The sequence below is a fragment of the Myotis nattereri genome (assembly GCF_964212035.1).
Source record: "Myotis nattereri genome assembly, chromosome: 1".
Taxonomy (NCBI): domain Eukaryota; kingdom Metazoa; phylum Chordata; class Mammalia; order Chiroptera; family Vespertilionidae; genus Myotis; species Myotis nattereri.
In genome coordinates, this window is record NC_138075.1 from 229,486,814 (window position 1) to 229,507,958 (window position 21,145).

General features: G+C 55.5%; 1 protein-coding gene across 1 annotated transcript in view; it reads right to left on the bottom strand.

Moving 5' to 3' along the window:
• The window catches only part of RGS12 (regulator of G protein signaling 12), a 67,516-nt gene that overhangs the window by 45,726 nt on the left and 645 nt on the right, over positions 1–21,145 (bottom strand). Inside the window, exons 2-3 of the mRNA XM_081097856.1 lie at positions 9,841–11,810; positions 7,229–7,345 (exon numbers count right to left, since the gene is read on the bottom strand). Coding sequence (XP_080953982.1) covers positions 7,229–7,345; positions 9,841–11,718 — 1,995 coding nt within the window. The 5' untranslated portion in view covers positions 11,719–11,810. The remainder of the gene's footprint in view (positions 1–7,228; positions 7,346–9,840; positions 11,811–21,145) is intronic.

The following is a 21,145-nucleotide window of genomic DNA, read 5'->3' on the forward strand; positions in this document are numbered from 1 at the left end:
GTCCCTGCCCTGGTGTGGACCCCACGGCCTGTAATCTAGCTGCCCCTTCCTTCCCAGCGCCCAATGCTCAGCCTCAGCTCGGCGGTGCCCTGTCCACCGCCCCCCTGCTCAGTGCTGGTGACGGGCGGGGTCAGCCCAACGACAACAGGGCTGCTATCGTTTGTTCCCTGCTGTCCCTTGAGCAGAAACAGCACCTGGCACGTAGCGGGTGTTTAAGGACCACTCACTGAGACATCCCAGCACAGCGGTCGCCGCCCTTCCGGACCTCACAGACCACCAGTGGACCACTGGTTGGCTACCGCTGTCCTAGAATGCATCCCAAGTGAACAGGGTTTTAAAGAGAATTAAGATCATTTCCTATGTAAACGACCTAAAGGCTAGATGAGTACATGAAGGACCAAACCAAGCAAAAACTTCGGAGTTAATTTCTCCCAGAGATAAAAAACAGCAAACTTAAGATTTTTTTAAAATAAAAAACGCTCATTTTGAAGTGTCTGTGTACACTGCACCCTGGATCACGTGAACTCCATGACTACAGTGCGTCCCGGAACTGAGCCAGCACTGGGAGGAGCGCAGCAACCGGCCAGGGGCTGAGAAGGCAAAGCGACCAAAGAAGGCAATGGCGGCCTCTGAGTCTGGGTCTCGTGCAGGTCCGCCTGCCTCGGGCGGACGAGAGCCTCTGACAGCAAGCCCGGGGCAGTCCAAACAGATGCACAGAGCCTGGCCACAGAGGAGGCAGCCTTAGGGCTGCCCGCCACCCCCCTCCCCTCTCCAAGCAGAGAAGTCTGGACAGAGGCATCCCCTGCTGTCCAAGACGCACTGCCAGTTCCTGCCATCAACACCTGGGCACCCAGAAATAGGGGTCGGGGCTGTGCTTCCTCCAGCAAATACTCAGACTAAGTATGTCAAACTCCAGGGCTACCCCAGGCCAAATAAACAAGGTGTTAAGTGGATGTGGCCACAAAAAAACAAAAGCTTCAATTTTCATAGAAACGTAGGTTTATTTCAGTAGAGACATGTTGAATATAAAGGGCTGGAATAAATGAGTCATCGTTAACATAAAATAATAGACCATTTCAATAAAAATTAATATTTTTTCTTGAACATTAACTTACCAGACACTGAATAACTACACAAGTTAATAAGCATCACGCAAATAAACCTATTTTTCTTGTTCTCCGAAAGCAAAATATTTCCTATTGTGCACACCAAACAAGTCAGTCCAAGACTAATGACATGGCCATCGCTGCTAGAATATTCGCTGCTGGTATTAGTGGAGAGAAATGGTGCGCCTGTGCGTAAGGCGCGTAAGGGAAATGAAGGCAACACGATTATAGTAACCAGTCATTAGCGAACGGTGTAGTTCATTATTAATAATTATGTATAACAGGATATTATAAAAGTCAAGTTATGAAATTCTTATTAAAACGTTTCTTACGTACCGTTATACTGGTGGGCTGCAAAAATATTCATTGTGGGCCACATGGGGCCCGCAGGCCACGAGTGTGACATGCTTGCTCTAGACCAGTGGTTCTCAACCTTGGCTGCACATTAGAATCACCTGGGAATCTTTTTAAAATCCTGATTTCTGGGCCTCGTCCTCCGGAAATTCTTTTTCTTTGTTATGGGGTGGGGCCCCAACATTAGTAACAAAAAAACAGAATTTCCGGAGGATGAGGACCAGAAATCAGGATTTTAAAAAGATTCCCAGGTGATTCTAATGTGCAGCCAAGGTTGAGAACCACTGCTCTAGACCAGTGATGGCAAACCTATGACACGCGTGTCAGAGGTGACACGCGAACTCATTTTTTTGGTTGATTTTTCTTCGTTAAATGGCATTTAAATATATAAAATAAATATCAAAAATATAAGTCTTTGCTTTACTATGGTTGCAAATATCAAAAAATGTCTATATGTGACACGGCACCAGAGTTAAGTTAGGGTTTTTCAAATGCTGACACGCTGAGCTCAAAAGGTTCGCCATCACTGCTCTAGACGGTGATGCAGATGGAGGGGCTGGGGGCGCTGTGAGCGGCAGGAGGAGCCCTCAGGGGCTGTGATAAGGGACGGGGAGCGCCAGTGTGCTGGGCTGGGACCGGGCCACAGCTAACCAGCCAGGGAGTCCAGGGCAGCAGGACGGGGGGCCTGACACTGGTCAGAGGTGGTCAGGAAAAGGGTGGAGTCTCAGGTGATGGGGAGGGCCTGGAGGACCCCACCCACAGTCTAGAGAACAGCCTAGAGCAGGGCTGGGAGCAAGCTGGCCACTGGCCTCACAGGGCACCCCGGCTTTGCGGGCGATACACTACCACTTAGTTCTGCCTTCAGCGTGAAAACAGCAAAGATGTGCGAAGGGCCTGACCACGTGCCAACAAAACTACTGCCCACCCCACTCTCTAGTCCAAAGCGTGGCGGCCCCTCCTGTCTTTGGAATGAGAGCTTCGCTTGGGAAGGTGGCTGCCTGGCCCCAGTGGCCTGCACTGCCCCCTGGGGAGTCTCAGCCCCTGCCAGCCTCCATGCTGCCCGAGGGGCTTCCAAACAGACGCCCGGCCCTCCCGGAGGGGTGCCCAGAGCAGGCGGAACTCAGGCAGGCAGGTGGCGCTCTCACGGGGCTCCCGCAGGCTCCGCACACTAAGAAAACGCGAGGTCAGCCGGACCGCCCCCCTCTGTCCCGGGACACGCTGGCTGTGCCCTGTCCCCAGACCTTCAGGTGGCTGGTCCCCTCTTAGCATCGAGGGCTCGGCGTGGACAGTGCCTCCTGAGAGCAGCCACCGGACCACGGCCTGCGAGGGTGCCCATCTCCACCCCGCGCCTGGCCTTGCTCCTCACCGCCCCCACCGCCGACGAAGTCACCAAGTCGCCTGCCCGACACCTCCCTGTTGAGCACCGGTCGGCCACGGCTCTCACCTGGAGAGCAACTCCCTAGAGCAGGACGCGCCACAGCGCCTGGGGCACAGATGCGCAGCCCAGGCTGCCGGAGCTCGGTCCTGGGAGAGGCAGCTGGAGAGGTGAGGGTGCAGGAGCGAGGCTCTAAGCCAGCCCGCTGGGGGAAGGGCTCCATGGGCTCGGACAATTCCTATCCCCTGGCACTGCCACCCTGCCTCAGTTTCCCACTCAGTAAAGCAGAAACAGTGACAGTTCCTGCGGCCCAGAGGTCACAGTGTGACCAGTGACGGGGCAGGGCCATTAGCCCCGTGTGGCCCATCAGTGCACGGCCTGGTGACCCCCCTTGAATGGGGCCCTGGGAGGGGGGAGCTGCCCTCAGGGAGCGGGGACACTGCGGTCCTCCCCACAGTACATGGAAGTCATGAGCCACGGAGACCCCAGGGGGCGGCAGATGCCAGTGTCTGAGGGTGACAGTGGGGAATGGGGACCTCCCAGGGCTCAGCGATCCCTACAAAGTTACAGCCTTTGAACCAAGTGTGACGGACGCGGCGGACTCCCGAGTTCCTGTCCCCCCCTAAGGCTGCCGGCAGACAGAATGTGACAATGAGACCAAGAGGAGTCTGGGATCCCAGGGAGTGCCGGCCTCTCCAGCAGGTGTGGGCCTGGCTCCTGCATGCTGCCCTCTCACTCCCGCTGGCCCTGGCTGCACAGCCCGTCTCCGCGCCCCTGTCCCCCACTCTGCCCACGGTCCCTGCAGGCCCTTCAGGTCAGGTACCAAGTCTTCTTCCAGACGTTCCTTCTGCCATTCCCACAGCATGGGTCTCATTCTCCACCTTCGCCTCCTGCTCAGGAGTCCCTTTCCCACCATCTGTCAGTAGCTCCTGTCCTCTCCCTTCACACTCCCTCCACACACCCTCGTCCTTTGGTTCCATCTTCCTCTCTCAGGCTCATCTGTAAAACCCTAACCCTAGCAGCCAGCGCTGCAGACTCCAGCATCTATCTCGGCAGGCCTGGGAGAGACATACCCCATGCCAATCATTTTCACAGCAAATTCAGAAAAGAGCACCAATTGGAAATACACACTTCTGGGATTTAGCCCAAAGTGAAGCCTGCGTAGCCTCACCCAGGTCATAACAAAAGCATAGTGATGTTCTAGTTTTTTTCTTAAAAAAAAAAAAAAATACACACACATACACACATACACACACACACACACACACACACACTAGAGGCCCAGTGCATGAATTCGTGCACCAGTGGGGTCCCTTGGCCTGGCCTGCGGGATTGGTCCAAAACCAGCTCTCTGACATCCCTCGAGGGGTCCCAGATTGTGAGAGGGTGCAGGCCAGGCTGAGGGACCCCACCGGTGCATGATCGGGGCCGGGGAGGGATGCGGGAGGTGGGCCAGCCAGGAGGGACCGTGGGAGGCTCCAGGGCATGTCCGGCCCGTCTCACTCAGTCCCGATTGGCTGGATCCCAGCAGCAAGCTAACCTACCGGTCGGAGGGTCTGTCCCCAGGTTAGTCAGTGAATGTCACAGTGAGTGGTTGAGTAGCCTTAGCATATCATTAGCATATTACACTTTGATTGGTTGAATGGCTGACCGGATGACTGGACACTTAGCATATTAGGTTTTTACTATATAGGATATATATACATATGTATACATATATATGTGTGTATATATATATATATATATATATATATATATATATATTTTTTTTTTTTTTTTTTTTCCAGAGAGGAAGGGAGAGGGAGAGAAACATTAATGAGAGAGAATCATTCATCAGCTGCCTCCTGCATGCCCCCTACTGGGGATTGAGCCTGCAACCCAGGCATGTGCCCTCATTGGGAATCGAACCATGACCTCCTGGTTCATAGGTCAATGCTCAACCACTGAGCCACGCTGGCCAGGCCCTAGTTTCTCTTAATAGTTCTACGCTGAACACACAACCAAAAGCCATGGCTTAGTCTGGTCTGTTTTTAGCTACTATGAATGGAGTTCTACAGATGCACTGCGTGTGTCTGCCCTCTCTCTATGACGTGTCCAGGCAGCCACAGAGCATCCCTGGCGTCCTCCCTGCGGCTGGGCAGTTGGGCTGCTCTGGCTCAGGAGTCTCACCACAGCTGTGAGGCCTCGTGCACGTTGCCTGGAACTCAGGATGGACATTTTGGGTGCAGCGGAACTGCCGAGTCTCAGGGCACTTTATCTTCAAACACGCCCCCCAGGGAGCGCCCTCTACCAGAGTGTTATCAGAGTGTAGGCCGCTTCATGGCCACACCAACACGTTACACCATCTGTCTCTGGTCACTGGGGCCACTCCTGTGTACAAGCCTCACTGTGGCTGTAACTTGCGCCTCCCTGGTGACTAATGTGGTTGGAAACCTCTTCATCTGCGGCTTTGCTATTGGGAATCATCTTTCATCAAATGCCTGTTAGACTCCCTGGCCCACTCTGCTCCCGGAGGTGCACTCAGGACCAATGGGCCTTCAGTACAGGCGTTTGGATGCTGCAGTCCCCGAGCTTCCTGGAGTCCCAGTGGGCGATCTCTGCCTTGATGGTCAGTGCTCTGTGCCTGGGGCAGAGTCTTTGCCCCCCGCCTCCATGGAGCTGTGTCTGTGACCCTCAGTCAGACCTGCACAGCTGGGTCCATCCTGTCTGTGTGACGTGGGAATCCAGTTTCTTCCTTTCTTGGTTTTTCCTCCACTTTTCCCAGCACCACTGAAAAACAAGCTCACCCTGCTCTGGGCACTCAGCCCACGTGCTGTCTTCCACGCCACGTCTGTCTGTGCGCCCTGAGCCAACATTTACAGTCTTAAAGTGCTCTTACACTTCATCATTTCGATAGCTGATAGAGGAAGTTCTCCTATCGTATTTTACTTCAAGAATATCTTGGCTAGCCCTAGCCGGTTTGGCTCAGTGGCTGGAGCATCAGCCTGTGGACGGAAGGGTCCCTGGTTCAATTCTGATCAAGGGCACATGTCTGGGTTGTGGGCTCGATCCCCAGGAGGGAGCGCACAAGAGGCAGCCAATCAATGATTCTCTCTCATCATTGATGTTTCTATCTCTTTCCCTCTCCCTTCCTCCCTGAAATCAATTAAAAAAATATATTTTTTTAAAAAATGCACTGAATCTGTAGGTCATTTTCTAAATGTATCCAAAACTAATCTTCGTATATTGACCGTAGATCCAGCAACCTTGCTAAACTCACTTATTGATCTTAATAACCTATAGATTCTTATAGATTTTCTGTTACAATCGTATCTTGTGAGAATAACATTAAATTTTTCTTTCCAAGCCTTTTAGTTTCTATTGTTTGACTTTCATAGTACAGTGACAAAGACATGCAATGAAAATCAAAACAGAAATGGCACCAGCAATGTTGCTTGTTCCCAATCTCAAAGGGAAAGCTTAAGTATGATCCCTGTTCAAGGGGATTCTATACCCTTATCAGATTAAGGGAAGTCCCTTTAATTCCTATTTTAACTTTTGTGGGAGTTCTGTAGCCATGAATGGATACTGAATTTTGCCAATGGCCTTTCTTGGGTCTGTTGGGATGATATGTGATTTTTCTACTTTGTGAATGTGGTAAATTACACTGACTGATTTTTAAGTATTAAAAACAGCTTGATCAGTGTGGCTCACCAGTTGAGCGTTGACCTGTGAACCAGGAAATCACGGTTCAATTCCCAGTCAGGAAACATGCCTGGGTTGTGGGCTCGATCCCCAGTGGGGGGTGTGCAGGAGGCAGCCAATCAGTGATTCTCATCATTGATGTTTCTATCTCTCCCTCTCCCTGCCTCTCTCTGAAATCAATAAAAACATATTTAAAAAAAATAAGGCACCATGTTGCCTCGCCCCCTGGGACAAACGCGGCACACAGATGCAGGATGTTAGCACACGGCCAGCTGGGAGCACAGGGCTCCCGTGCTTTCTGCTTAACTGGCCTGCAAACCTAAAACTGCTCTAATAGTAAAGCCCATCCAATTTCTAAGAAAAATGGATAAAAGGAAAGAACCACACCAAAAGGTATTCTCTGTATCTGTGCCTCAGCATCGCACCTTTACGGGGTAACGCTGGGCCCGTCCTTCCTCACAGACTTGTGAGGCAACAGGTTCTGTACGAAGTGCTGAGCCAGCACCGGGCACGTGGGCTACAGCACGGACACATGACCCGGCCTGGGCACACGTGCTGGGCAGAAAGGTGACCGATGGGCATTAGAAGAAGTGGTTACCCCGGGAGGGGAGCGGAGTAGGATCCGGGTGGAATTCAAAAGAGATTCAGATGTATCAGTAAGCTTTTCATTTCTAAAAAGCCAAAGAATAAGAGAAACTGAAATGCTTACCTCTAGGTCATCAAGGGAGCGAGTGACACTAAATCTCTTGGATCTTCCAAACGATCTCCGCGCAGAGGTGCGCTGAGAAGTCTGAGCGAGACCAAGTCCCCGCCCAAATTTTGAGCCCTAAACACAAGAAAAGGTAAAGTGAGTTACCTCCAGGGGAGAGGTGCTTAGCTTTGCCTGAGGCACCACCTTGCAGAGAAGAGGGGGCCCAGGAAACCAGACTGTGCCCCCGGGGCAATGTCATGATCTGCAGGCATCACCTCAATGAAAACGCAGAGCCACAGCCAAGGCCGCCCCGGTCTCCAGGGGCTCGCTCTGCCCCTGACAACTGCGCGCCCAGAGAACGACCACCTCAGCCTCCCGTCACCAGGCTCTGACCCCCGGAGCAGATGAACAGCACATGGGAGCGCAGTGTGGAGAATGATGGTTATTAACAAAGGCTGGTGTCACAAGGCCGCGCTGTGACTTAATTTCATGAGCGTCTGGGAAACTAAAGAATCCCACATTCAGCTGGCGTCTGAAGCCCAACCCGACTCAGGTGCCGGAAATAACTGGCCAGTGAAACATCTTGTTCTTTCTCTGGGAAATTACTAGAATTAATTCACTGTTATTATGCTAGAGACACTTCTCTGAATGTGATTGTGGTTCCAGCAAATAAGTCACCACATCTTTCACATAAAAGCAGCGCAGCTGAAAATATCTGATTTCCTGGGGACTCGAAACCCTAAGTGCCCTCAGGGCAGGCAGGGGAGCGAGGAAAAGCGAGGCCCTGGGGAGGGAGAGGGACCATCTGGGCTGGGCCAGGCCCCCAGGAGGCTGGGAATGTCTCCCTGAGAGTGAGGAGACCCGGAGGGCGGGCCAGCTACTTCCCTCTGCTCCCCTGGAGCCTGGAGCAGCCTTGGTTGCAGATTCCCCCTGCACTGAGCCCCGGAGAGCAGGCAGCACGCACTGTCAAAGGAACCCATGCCCAGTGCTCCAGCCCAGGGCAGCTCAGAACCTTGGAGCGCCCTCTACCGGAGTGTCATCCCACAGATGGGGGCTCTCAGCAGAGGCTGCTACTGTGTCCTCCCTTCCTTGTGACATTGCAGTGATGCAATGTCGCCCGTGGGCGTTGTTTGCACAGGGTCACGATCAAAGCCGGGCATAGTTTCCAGATATGTTTACAATCTATTTTAAAACTTCCTGTCATTGTGCTAGGAAAACGACAAGATTCTCATGTTGAATGCGGGCCCTCCTGGCCTGCCTGAGAGCTGAGCCTGTGGTCAGCTGTGCCACTGGGACTCAGCAAGGCTTCCGACGCCAGGCCTCGCTGTACCACTCGGGCTCCCGCAGCCACCTCCCTGCCTCAGTGACCGTGCCTCACTCTCGGTTCCCTGTGCCAGTCACTGCTGTGCAAAGGGAGGCACTGAAGCCACCGCCACCACGGAGCAGTGACAGGACTCAACCATACGACATGCAGGCCTCTGGCATCTGGCTCCTTCCCTTTCCCAAGGCCTCCCCTCTGCTCATGGACAGCATGTCCTTCTCCCCTTTCCGGCCCATCCCCTGCTCATCCTGACCCACCTCCACTAGCTCAGGCCAGGAGGGACACAGGGGACCCTCCTCACCACTCTGGAAGCTTCTGCACTCCAACTGAGGAGGCTGTGCAGGGTGACCCTGAGCTAATAACGCAGGGGAACCCATTTAGCAAAATAAAAAGCAGCCAATGAATTTCAAGAGATTACAGAAGGGTCCCAATAAAACACAATTCATGACTACAATTGTGTGTCTGTCACCGTTGTCATTACAAAGGGAACTACAGGAGGAGGCCCCGCGGAGCCCCAGGTCCGGAGTCTCAGCACTCATTGGCCACCGACGGGCGAGTTGTTTAATACGCGGGTCAGTAAAATGAAAAGGAGGCACCAGCCTGAGGAGCTCACAGAACCCCCACCAGGTCCCAAAGGAGGCCTGGCATGAGCTGGGGAACTCGAGGCTTATCTTCCAACATGAGCCATAATGATTCCATCACAAGCGTCCCGTTCGTCTGTGACAGGGCGGCAACACCAGCCAATACCGTCCCTCTCGCTACGTTTTTTTAATCCTCACTCGAGGATGTCTCTCTCACGTGGATGTTTCTCTCTCTCCCTCTCTCTCTTTCTCTCCCCCCCCCCCCCAACCATCCCTCCCGTCCACTCTCTCTAAAAAAAATCAATGGAAAAAATGCCCTCAGGTGAGGATTAACAACAACAACAACAAAAGGGTGTGTTGCCTCCGCCACTCGGCCAGAAACCCAATGGACTTCAGAGGCACAGTGACAGGACCTGCAGGCACCAGCAGCAGGAACGGGGAGGAAGGAGGGGAGACCCTCACCTGGGCTGTGAGAAGTCACCATCCCTTCCACCCCCCGCCTGTCCCGCCAGAGCAAGGGCCCGCTGGGGATGAGACCACTCAAGGGAGGGCTCCAGGCGAGACGGAGCCTCAGCACACAGTCACAGCAGACACCGGTGGCAGCCAACAGAGGCCACAGCCAGGGGAAGCGGCGGGGGACTGGCAGCTGGTGCGCTGTCATTTCACCAGCCGCTGACTAAGTCACCCAGTCAAATTCACGTTCACTAAACCACCCCCCGCAGGCTTACCTTTTTGTCTTCTTTCGTCTTCCTAGCGTTTCGATGGGGACCAAAAATGTTCTGCATCCCAAACGCCTTCCTGGACCAGTCCCTCTTCTGGGTGCTCAGCAGGGGCTGCGCCAGGCTGCCCTCCAGCCGGTAGCGGTCAGCGGGGATCTTGCTCATGGGAGGGGGCAGCGTGCCGCAGTTGACGCTGGACCACCCGTCAGTGGAGTCCGTGTAAGACTCCTGGTCACTGGCGTGTCCGCACTGCCACTCCTGCAGGACGTGAACCGGAAGCCACCGCTGGCTGAACCCACCGCCAGGGCCCACAGCGCCTCTCTTGGAAGGCGGGACCGAACTCCGCAAGGGGGTCGGGGGGACCTCCACGTGAGAAGTGGGCCCCAAATGCTTACTAAAGTCCCAGCCCCTGTCAGCCTGTGGAGCAGCTTCAAATGGGGGCCCTGCCTCAGGTTCGTGGCAAAAGGCCCCATTCCAGGGGGTGGCCCAAGGCTGGGAGCCCCTTCCCCCTGCCCCCTCCCAGGTGCTGCTGCTGGGGCCATGTCTGCTGGAACTGGCGCCCAGGTCGACCACAAGCACCCGGCTGTTTCTCTCCTCTTGGTTGAAATTTCCAATGCCACTGTCGCTGTTGCTGCTGGTACTGGTGTTCTGGTGGGCATCGGCGTCCCCGTCCACGAAGGCCCGGGCCCGCACACCCTCGATCAGCTCGCCCATGTCCCGGTACAGCACAGAGATGAACTGGAGGACCGGCAGGGAGGACGCCGGGAATTCCAGGCAGCCATTGGTGTCAGGGTCGGCTGTGCACTCAAACCCGAACCGCCGGGCGATGCCTTGGTGGATCTTGTGATTGAACAAGTCTGGGTCCACCATGAACACGTGGCAGGAAGTCCGCAAGACGCCCTCGCCCTCCCGCGCCAGGCTGCCATCGTCGCTGCTCTGCATGGTCACAAGCCCGAAGAACCGGCGGTCGTCGGGGCACACGGCGCTGAAGGCCAGCTTCTCGGCAGGGTACTCGGCCAGCACGGCGGCCTTGTCGGTGCACAGCTGCACGCCATCGTGCATGATCTTCATGGTCACCAGGGAGTGGATCTTCTGCTCGGCCCGCAGGCGCCGCAGGCAGCCGCGAATAGCCTGGAAGCTGTCGGCCTCCAGGCTGCAGCTTGTGGAAGGAAGTTCGATGGAACCCAAATAGCCAACGACCATGGCGACGTTTAAAATACTTGCATCTAACCCAAACTCGTCCTGATTCTCTAGTCCAACACTGAAAACCGAGTCGTCGTTGATAACGTGTGCGATCTCCTTGGGAAGCAGGCCGGGCTGCGGGCCGCCTACACTTTCCTGCCCCGGGTCGAATCGCGCAGCTGCCGACTCCGAGAGCGACCTGTGCTTCAGTTTCGAGGGCTCTGAGCTGCTTGCATGCAGACGAGGGTTTTCGAAGATCATGCTGAAAATCCCCCCCGACTGCATGTCCTCCACGACTCTCTCGGCTCTGTTGATGCCCAGCGCTTTGGAATCGAGTCTGGGCTTCCGCCAGCCCTTCCCGTCATAGAAGCCCACCTCCTCATCGCTGGAGCAAGACTCCAGGTGACCGAGGCCTTCGCCCACCACCATGTGCAGGACCCCGGAACATTTCCCGATGAGTTTAACCACGTCCTCATGCGACGCTTTCTTCACGTTGATTTCATTTACAGCGAGTATCTGGTCTCCAGCGCGGAGGCCCACAAAATCAGCGGGGCTCCCTCTCATGACACAGCTGAGCACGCAGGGCGCCTGGCCGGAAAGGGTAAACCCGTAGCCTGCTCTCCCTCTGGCGACCTCCACACTCCTCAGGCGAGGGGGTGCCGTCCCCGGTGGCGGGCGCTCTACTGTGTCCCCCGCTCTGTACATCTCAGCGCCTCCCAGGCCAGGAGCATAGTTCCCCGGGGGCCCCACAGTTCAGAGAACGCTTGCTGCTGCCATCGTTTTCTAGAAATGCTGCCCTGAGGAAGAAAAACAACAGCTCAGCGTTAAAGAGCCCAGGCCTCACTGCTTCCTGGCATCACCTGAACTTGGAAAGGTATCTCATAGCAAAACCCGTCACCAAGGAGTCTCCAGTTACCAAGCAAATGTCAGCGGAGGAGAGAGCAAATCTCAGGCTAAGAATTTCCTTCCAAAGTGGGAACTGCTTCCCAGGACAGGTCCCCCTCAACACCGACCCTCCTGCGAGGCTGCCCTCGGGACTCTGCAGGACCCACTTCCTGGCGCTGTTCCGCCTCCTGATCCAGATAGAAGAGAAGGGACCTGGAGACCTCACACTCACAGTGTGGCCCGCAGCCCAGCTACCGCCAGGGGCTCCCCTGCACACCCATGTGTCTGAGGGGCATTTGAACCCAGGGCAGAGTCGGACTGAAACGCGGCGCTGGCTACAGACTCGGCGTCTCACTTGAGGCAGCCCAGGTCCACCTGTGCGTGATCACTAGGAAGGTTTCCCCGGGAAGGCATCTGCTGACGTCTCATAGTCCACGCCCCCCCAATTAATTTATGCGAACGCGGTACCTTGTGGGGAAAACATCCGTCTCAAACGCCGCAGTCCACACCACAGAGGCCACCGACACACCAGAGGAAACCTCCGAAAAGAGCGCAGGAGCTCAGCACTAACAGGCAGCCCAAGGTGTGCCCGGGGACAAAAGCCCCGGCTAACGCACTGCCTGCCGATGCAGCCATGACCTCACAGCTGAATGTCATGGCGGACGGAGCCAGCGCGGCCCTGCTCCGGCTGCTGTGCGGGGCTGGGTTCACACAGGGCTGCTCGGGTGGCTCTTCACCACCCCACCGCCTCCGGTTTACTGTTAGCACAAGCACATGCTGTGGGGGAACTGACCTCCTTGAAGTACTTCTGCTGGCAAAAATGATTCACCGGGACTCAAAGAGTCCATCTCAAGTCCTTGGTAGCTTCACCCCCAAATGTGCGCATTACTATAAGTTTAGGCAGTGGGTGGGCAGCCACCAACATTACTGTATGCATGGTCGTTGAGTAACTTACAATAGACTGAGCAGAAGAGCGTGCTCTGTTCAAAATGCTCCCATTCAGCATTTTGTTATTATGCAAGTTTTTACATGTTTGTTTGCTTTTCATTCAATTCTGGAGGTTTTACCACTTCAAGCCCCAAGAAACCAAAGGCCCAGCTACAGGGGCGTGCGGCAGGCGCCTCGGTTCCGGTCTCCAGGAGCACGACCCGCCTTCCCACTTAGTTCATTGCTAAGCAGCCAAACAAGACTTTACAAACGGAAAAGCAGCTCTTGGAACTGGGAAATACAGCAGAGATAAATAATCAGGAACGAGGGGAAAGCAGTAAGGGAGAGAAGAAATTCAAGATGGCAAATTTAAGGACATTTCATTTCTTTGAACACATCAGAAATTTGTATACAGTTAATAATGTTACAATGAAATGGAATTCCAAAAACAATATAAAGTTGAAGAAACACAGTTACGCTGGTGTCATATGCCCCCCGTAAAGTTTTAAACACTATCCTGAACACATCCTCCCCGCTCCCACTCAGGCTGCGAGAAGAGAGGCGGCCCCAAGGGGGGGAGCGCCCAAGGCCTCCGGGCAGGAGGAGAAGGGCCGGGAACAGGATCCCTGAGCAGCTGCTTGAATATTTTATCGCTGGTTCCTGGTGTCTCCGCTACAGAAGGCCTCACACCAAGTAGCATCTCTAACTCAGAACTTTCCTTTTTTTAATGTGTGGAGAAGAAAATCTAGATTTAGCAGAATATTATACTACTTTAAATTACAAAGGTCCGTTTTACTGGTTCAAAAATATTAACATACTAGAGGCCTGGTGCACGGATTTGTGCACAGGTGGGGTCCCTTGGCCTGGCCAGTGACCGGGCTGATTGGGGCCCTCTTTGGAGGTTGGCTGTGGGAGTGCACTGACCACCAGGGGCAGCTCCTGTGTTGAGCATCTGCCCCCTGGTGGTCAGTGCACATCATAGCGACTGGCCGGTCATCCAGTTGCTTAGGCTTTTATATAGATAGTTGACCCTTGAACAGTGTGGGGGTTAGTGGCACCGGAAACCCACATATAACTTTTAACTCCCCCCAAACTTAACTCCAGTCCCTTGGTATCTGTGAGAAATGGGTTCCAGAACCCCCCCCCCGACACCCAAATCCGAGGATGCGCTAGTCCCTCACACATTGTTGCATGAAACTACGCACAGTCGGCCCTTCACATCAGAGGATGCCCAACCTCGGATCAAAATACTGTTTTCAATCTGCAGTTGGCTGACTCCAAGTGTGAAACTTGGGGATACTGAGGGCTGACGACATATTTATTGAAAAACCCACGTATAAGTGGACCTGCACAGCTCAGACCCACGTTGTCCAAGGGTCACCTGTACTGCACATTGATTCTAACCCTCTGTACTGTGGTTATCTCAAGTAAGATCCACAGGATTACGAATGAAGAGGAACAAGTGTGCACATGTACGCCCTCCAACGGTGAGGACACTGTGCTAGAGCATACTGGCTGGGTCACGCCAGGCACTGAAGACGGCAGACACCTCAGCCTCAGAGGACAGAAAGGCATCCACGTCCGGGAAAACTGTCTCCCTGTCACTGTCTGACGCGGGGTGACGCGGGGCTCTCCTGTCACTTGCCATCGCTCCCTAGCGTGTGGGGCTTAACAAAGGCACTGAGGTCGGAGCATTCGGAAGGAACTTCTTTTATTCACATCACACTGCAATGCCTTCTGCACATGGGGACTTCAGGTCTCAACGGAGGAAAGCAGCTCAGCAGAAGGCCGGGAGTGGTCCAGTACTCAGCCTCTTCTCTGGTGCCACCTTGCCCACCTACACCCGCCCCCACCTCCCTCTGGCTCATCTTCCCAACCCTGCTCACACCCATGACGCTTCTCGAGGGACCCAACCTTACCCCCAGCCTACCTTCCAAGGCCGCCTCACCAGGCCCCTACCCAAAGCTCACCATCACCTCAGGCAGGTCCATCCTCACAGCCCCGGGATTTTCCCAGGACTTTCCCGCCTGCTCTTCATTTGTTCGTGTGTCCATTCAATGACTGTCGAGGGGCTTCCGCAGCAGCCCCAGGCAGACAGTTATGAACAGGTGACTAGAGATGGCCCTGCCCCTGGGGACAAGACCGCTCAGCAGGTCGATATGCCCACACAGGAAGGCCCACAGCCCTGACTCCATTTGAGAAGTTACTCTTCCCTGAACATATCCCCTTCCTGCTGCCCCTTGGCTCAGCTCAGATCCCATCTCCCCGCTGAGGTCCCACTAACTCTTCCAACCCTCACCCGCCCCCAACTGCCCTGCAGAGCGGGCCCCACGATCAGGCTGTGCCTGCTGTCCATCGCCAGCCCAGGGCATCACTGCGCAGCCTCCGCAGCCTTCTGAGGCAGAGCGGTGGGCACCCGTGGCAGCGGCACACACTCGGCCTTTGGTGCACTGAGGACACACGCAGGCTGTGGGGACACACGCAGGCGTCAGAACAAAGGACAGGTTTGAGGGGAAGCCGTGCGTCTTGAGCAGGGAAGTGGCGCTGGGCAGTCATGAGAAGCTGGGAGGACTAGCAGCTGGGCTCCACCTGCCAGAGGCTGGGCCGCACAAGGCCAAGGCCGTGCACGGTAGGAATCCTATGTGCGGAAGACCACAATCAGCAGCTCAGGCAGGGCCAGGAGCCCCATCTGGCTCCCCCAGCCCCCCCAACCAGGACTGAGCCCAAGGGGCTCAAAGAGCAGGACTGACCTGCCCCCAGCCAGTGGGCCGCTTCCGCCCAAGAGCTCTGGCACCAGCCTGGCGGTGACCGAGTTTCGGGAAAAGTAAACAAGACCAGCCGAGCAACTTCCTTTCAGGATCTACAGCTGATGGGAGTGCAGGGCTATTTTTAATTCCAGAAACAAATTCTTGTTCAATAATCTTGAAATATTGAAGGTTAAACCGTGTCAGTTTCTCCTTCCCTTTTTATCTCTACTTAATATTTCTGTTTGTGGTTTTTAAACCGGGGCAAAGTGAGCCTATAAAGAGTTGCTGGATTTAGTGAGTCACAATACAGGATACCTAAATGTGAATTTCAGACATAAGATGAATCACATTTAGTGTAAGTACGTCCCAAACACTGCACGGCATGTTGTATCTGGCCAATCTGTGCAGGGACAGACGAGGCAGCCCGTCTTGCCCGGCCTGACCCAGCGGCCCTGGACTCCTCCTTGCTGGACCCTGGCTTCCATGATCCCACCAGGACGTCACCTGCACCCCACTACCCCTCCTAGCCACTTCCCAGGGCGGAGCTGACGGTGGGGCCAGGCCCTGTGCCACCTGCACAGTGTGACCATCACCCGGCCTCAGCTCCAAAGGGATGACCAGGATGGACAGGCCTCCTGTGTGATCCCCACCACATACCAATGCTGTTTTGCGCTCTGCGACCCATGGAAAAGCAGCGACTGCTGGCCGGGCGTGGTCTGTGTTTTCACTGGGGCCGCAGGGAATTGTTCTGCTCGCGTGTCTCCGTCATTCGCAGGAAGACAAGGCAACCTGCATGTGCACGAGCTCCCAGGCGCCGCTTTGCAGGCGTGTGAGGGAGAAGCTGCGAGCCCAGTCCGCACACAGGGTGCTGGGGGCAGACCACTTTTAAAACAATTTTTTAAATTTTTTTTTTTTTATTGATTTCAGAGAGGAAGGGAGAGGGAAAGAGAAATAAAAACATCAATGATGACAGAGAATCATTGACTGGCTGCCTCCTGCACACCCCCTACCAGGGATCGAGCCTGCAACCCGGGCATGTGCCCTTGGCCAGAATCGAACCTGGGACCCTTCAATCTACAGGCCAACTGAGCCAAACCGGCTAGGGCGGCAGACCACTTTTAGATGCAAGGGGAAGGAATGGCCAGAGGAAGTCATGTGGGCAGGAGGCCCTGTGCCCCCCTGACCCCTCCTGGCTCCTCACCTCCCAGGTCCAGGCAGGGTGGATAATGGGCTGCATGGTAGCCCCAAAGACATACGGGCCTAATCCCCAGAACCTGGAAATGTGGCCTTATTTGGAAAAAGGATCTTTGTAGCTGGAATCAGAGGCTTTGAGACGAGGAGATGACCCTGAATTGTCCCCATCCACGAGAAGCACACAGCTAAATCCCCACAGCTTCCTCACCCACCAATCAGGTGGACCCTACCTGTAATCACAAGTGGCCTTCTAAGAGGGAGGCAGAGGGAAGAGGGGAGATCAGACACAGGGAGAGGCCATGTGAACACAGGACAGAGACTGGAGTGATGCAGCCCCGAGCCCAGGACTGCTGGCACCACCGGGAGCTGGGAGCGGCAGGAGGGATCCTCCCCAGCGCCTCTGGGAGGAGCACAGCCCTGCCACACCGTAGGCTTCTGGCCTCAGAACTGAGAGTGAATAAATTTCTGCGGCTTGAAGCCACTCACTTTGTGGTACTTTGTTACAACAGCCGCAGGAAAGGAATACAAGGGGTAGGTAGGCCCAGGGAGCCCTCCTCCTCCTGGGACCCCACTGCCCGACCCTCCCAGTGAGGCCCTGACTGGCTGCTAAATGCTTAACTCCACAGAGCTGTCCTGGGTTGGACTCCAGGAAATGAGGGCTCTGGTGGACATCTGGGCACCTCACTCTGCCCAAGTGCCCCCTCAGCTCCTCTGGCCTGCACTCAGGAGGAGTCACAGCCTGGCACGTAGTAGGGCTTGATACAGATGTGCTACATGAAGGCCTGAGCTGCCCTCCTGGGCACAAACCGAGTCACAGCAACGACACTACAAGCCTAGACATGACCAGATTCGCACCATCGCTAACAGGTGCTGAGGATGTCCTGAATGTCATAGTTCCCCACTATTTTACACAGATTATCTGTGGACCCTGAGAAAGAAGATGCCTAGTTAAGAAGGGGTCCTGGTGGCTTAACTGGGCTTAAATTAAAAAAAAAAAAAAAAGCTGCACTGAGCTACCGCCTCTGCACTGCACTGAACTGCGGGCTGAGCCAGGAGTTCCGGGAATCCTATTTCAACCAATAGGATGGAGGCTTTCCCCATCCAAGAGAAGCACACAGCCATAGCCCCACAGCTTCTTTACTCACCATTCAGCATGGTGCCTTTTGGACCAATCGAACTGTGAGGATTTGGATCCCTCATTTGCATGAGGACAGACCAATCAGGGACCAGGAGCAGGACTTCCGTCTAGAGCAGCCGTGGGCAAACTACGGCCCGCTTGAAATGAATAAAACTAAAAAAAAAAAAGACCGTACCCTTTTATATAATGATGTTTATTTTGAATTTATATTAGTTCACACAACCACTCCATCCATGCTTTTGTTGCGGCCCTCCGGTCCAGTTTAAGAACCCATTGTGGCCCTCGAGTCAAAAAGTTTGCCCACCCCTGGTCTAGAAGTCAGCTTCCCTCTGGCCCTGGGAGCCCACTCTCCCTTTCCACCAAAGCCGGCCTTTCCCTGGCTTCACTGAGGGAGGAGCAGACAGCAGGCAGAGCAGACGGGCACAGAGCAGCGAGGAGCGCAGTGGGCAGAGCTAGCTGGGCTGGGGCCTGGCAGGGCTGCCTCACAGCCGTGTGTTTCCACAGCTGCGGGACCACAGTTGAGCTGTTTTGCACTAAATCAAGTTTCCTTCCTCACTGCACCCCAAATTGGGGACTCCCGTTGGTGTTGAACTGGCACCAAGGAGGCTGACATATCCTCGCCGCAGCCTTGCTATTAACCTATTTTATAGTCAGAGAGCGTGGCACAGAGAGTAGTTTGCCCGTGGTCAAATCAGGTACCAGATGAGGTAAAGAACGTGGTACCGAAAGGCAAAATCTGCACCGTGGCCTCAGCCCTCAGCCGGAGCCTGAGGCCGGGTAAACGAACAGTGGGCCCAGAGAGCAGCCGCCTCTGGGAGGTCAAAGAACCCCGGTCCTTACCCCTAAGCGGCCCACATCAGAGGAAGGCAGGGAAGAACCACAGCCGCTACTGCCGCAGGCTCAGCAAACCGCACACTCGAACCAGGCACCTGCTCAGGCTGACGCAGGGCTCCACTCACCGGGTTTATTAGGGAAAGGCTCTCCGTTAGGCTAGAGTGGCTCGCTCCCCCATTACTCGGTTCTCCAGATGAGACTACTAAACAGACTACTAATCACAGGCTATCAGTGCAGGGAAAAGCCTCGTGCACTCTCCTTTGCTGCTCAATCAAGTTCCCAGCAGGTACAACATATAAAGACCAACTATTTGAAGGCATTGGAGAGCTCTGAAGAGCAGGCAGAACCTGGGAGGGAGCTGTCCCCTAAAAGGGCGTCTGCACGGTGACAGAGCTCGGAGCTCTGGGAAAGCGCAATCCTCCCAGCTTCGAGGCAGGGTGCCTGGGAAGAGAGGGGGCCATCCCAGTACCTCAGAAAGGAGGAGCTGGAGAGAGAGGAAGCCCTGAGATCTGTTCATAAGCTAAGTCCCGGTCCTTGGCCAGCCCTGGCGCTGCCCATGCAGAGGGTGAATCTATGGAGCTGCAGGAGGCAGCTGGCAGGCCAAGTGCACCAAGTGGAGATGACAGAGATTTCAGTTTGAGTCCAAAGTAACTTCCAGAACAAAAAACAACTCTCTTTTCAAACAAGAATCACTGCAATGGACCATCCACGACGTCTAGTACACAACCAAATACTATCAGATGTTCAGACATTAGTGTGACCAGTCAAGATGTGACCACAGTCAAGAGAAAGGTCAACAGAAACAGATCCTGAGATAACCCAGGGGCTGAAATGAGCAAGTAAGAGCCACAAAGCAGCTAAGAGTGTGTCAAGGATTTAATGGAAAATGTGGTCACAATAAACAGGTGGTGTATCTCAGTAGAGACATAGGAACTATAAAGCAGCACCAGGTGGAAATTCTGGAAATGTGTGTCTACTTCTGAAGAGAGATGGCCAAAGGAGCGAGTGGCCATCAGACCTTGCGAGCTGCTCCACCAGACCTGAGCGCGAAGCCAGGCTCATCTTTCCTGGGACACCTGCTCCAGGATGGCTCAGCCTCTCCTCCGGGGCAGGGCACCCGCAAGGCCCTCCCTCTGGTTAGAGCTGCCGGCGGGCCAGGAGGTGTAGGAGGTGGCTCTCAGCAATGAAGCCAGGAGCACTGTGGCAGGCTAACGGGTGGTCCCCAAACACGCCAGGTCCTGGCTCCTGGAACCGGGAGTGTCACCTTGCAGGGAACAGGACTTGGCAGGTGTGATTAACTTCAGGATCCTGGTGGACACACGTGGGCCAAGAACGGACCGACAAGGGTCCTGGCGGGAGGGAGGAAGGCGGGCGCAACCAGGGCAGCAGGGGTGGGCAGGGGGTGGGAGGCTCCGGCCAGGGCCGAGGGCGGCCTCCAAAGCTGACGAGCGGCAGGAAGGTTCCTCCGCGGTTTCAGCCCAGCGAGACCCAGGGGAGCGTCTGTGTTGAGGCCCCGAAGTTGGTGGCACTGGTCTCACAGCCACAGCAAAGTCCTACGAGTGCTCATAGGAAAGCAACCGCTGATGGGAAATGCCACCAAATTCAAAGAAAAGGGCTCTCCCCCAGGTGTGTCGTCATCGCTTCCCTCCCTCATCCTGACGGCGTTGTTTGGTCCAAGGCCGTAAACCAGAAGCGAACCTGCCGCTGCGCCGGGAGCCGCCCCACCCGACCCCCGACCCCCGACCCCCGACGGCCGGCCCCAGCCGGGTCCTGAGCCTCTGCCTGGCCCGGGCCCTCCTCCGGGTGGTCATCCCAACAAGGGCCCTGGACCCCGGCTTTGCCCACAGGCCGCTGGGGCCTCCCTCACCTCCTGACCCTCGGGCGCCCGCCCGCCTCCCGCCACAGCCCTCCTCCTGGGGGACCTCCCCGCCACAGCCCCCACCGGAGGGTCCCCCAGCAGCGGCCACGCAGGCCCGGCGCCTCAGCCATGCGCCCACCGCTCCCGCAGCCGAGGTCCAGCGGGCACTTCATGCCTCAAACCCACCGGAACGGAGGCGTTTTCCGGAAACCTCACACGTAGGACAACTTATTTCTAAATAGAACTCGGCTCTCCTGCTGGTCGCCCCCGGGAGACCCCCGACCCCCGCCGCTCTAGGCACCCAGGGGGCGTCTCCCTCCTCGGGACGCGGTGGCCCTTCGGCAGCCCTCCCTGTCCCCTCCCTGTCCCTGACCTGCAGGTGCAAGTGCCCACGGACCGCCGCCTGCGCGCACCCGCGACCCCAACCGGCCCCAGCCCCCAGCGGGGAAACTGAGGCACGCGCACCTGGCCACCGGCCCGAGGGCAGACCCACTCGGGGGCCTCTGCCGACACCCCACAACCCGGACACGACCACTCCGGAGTCTGGGG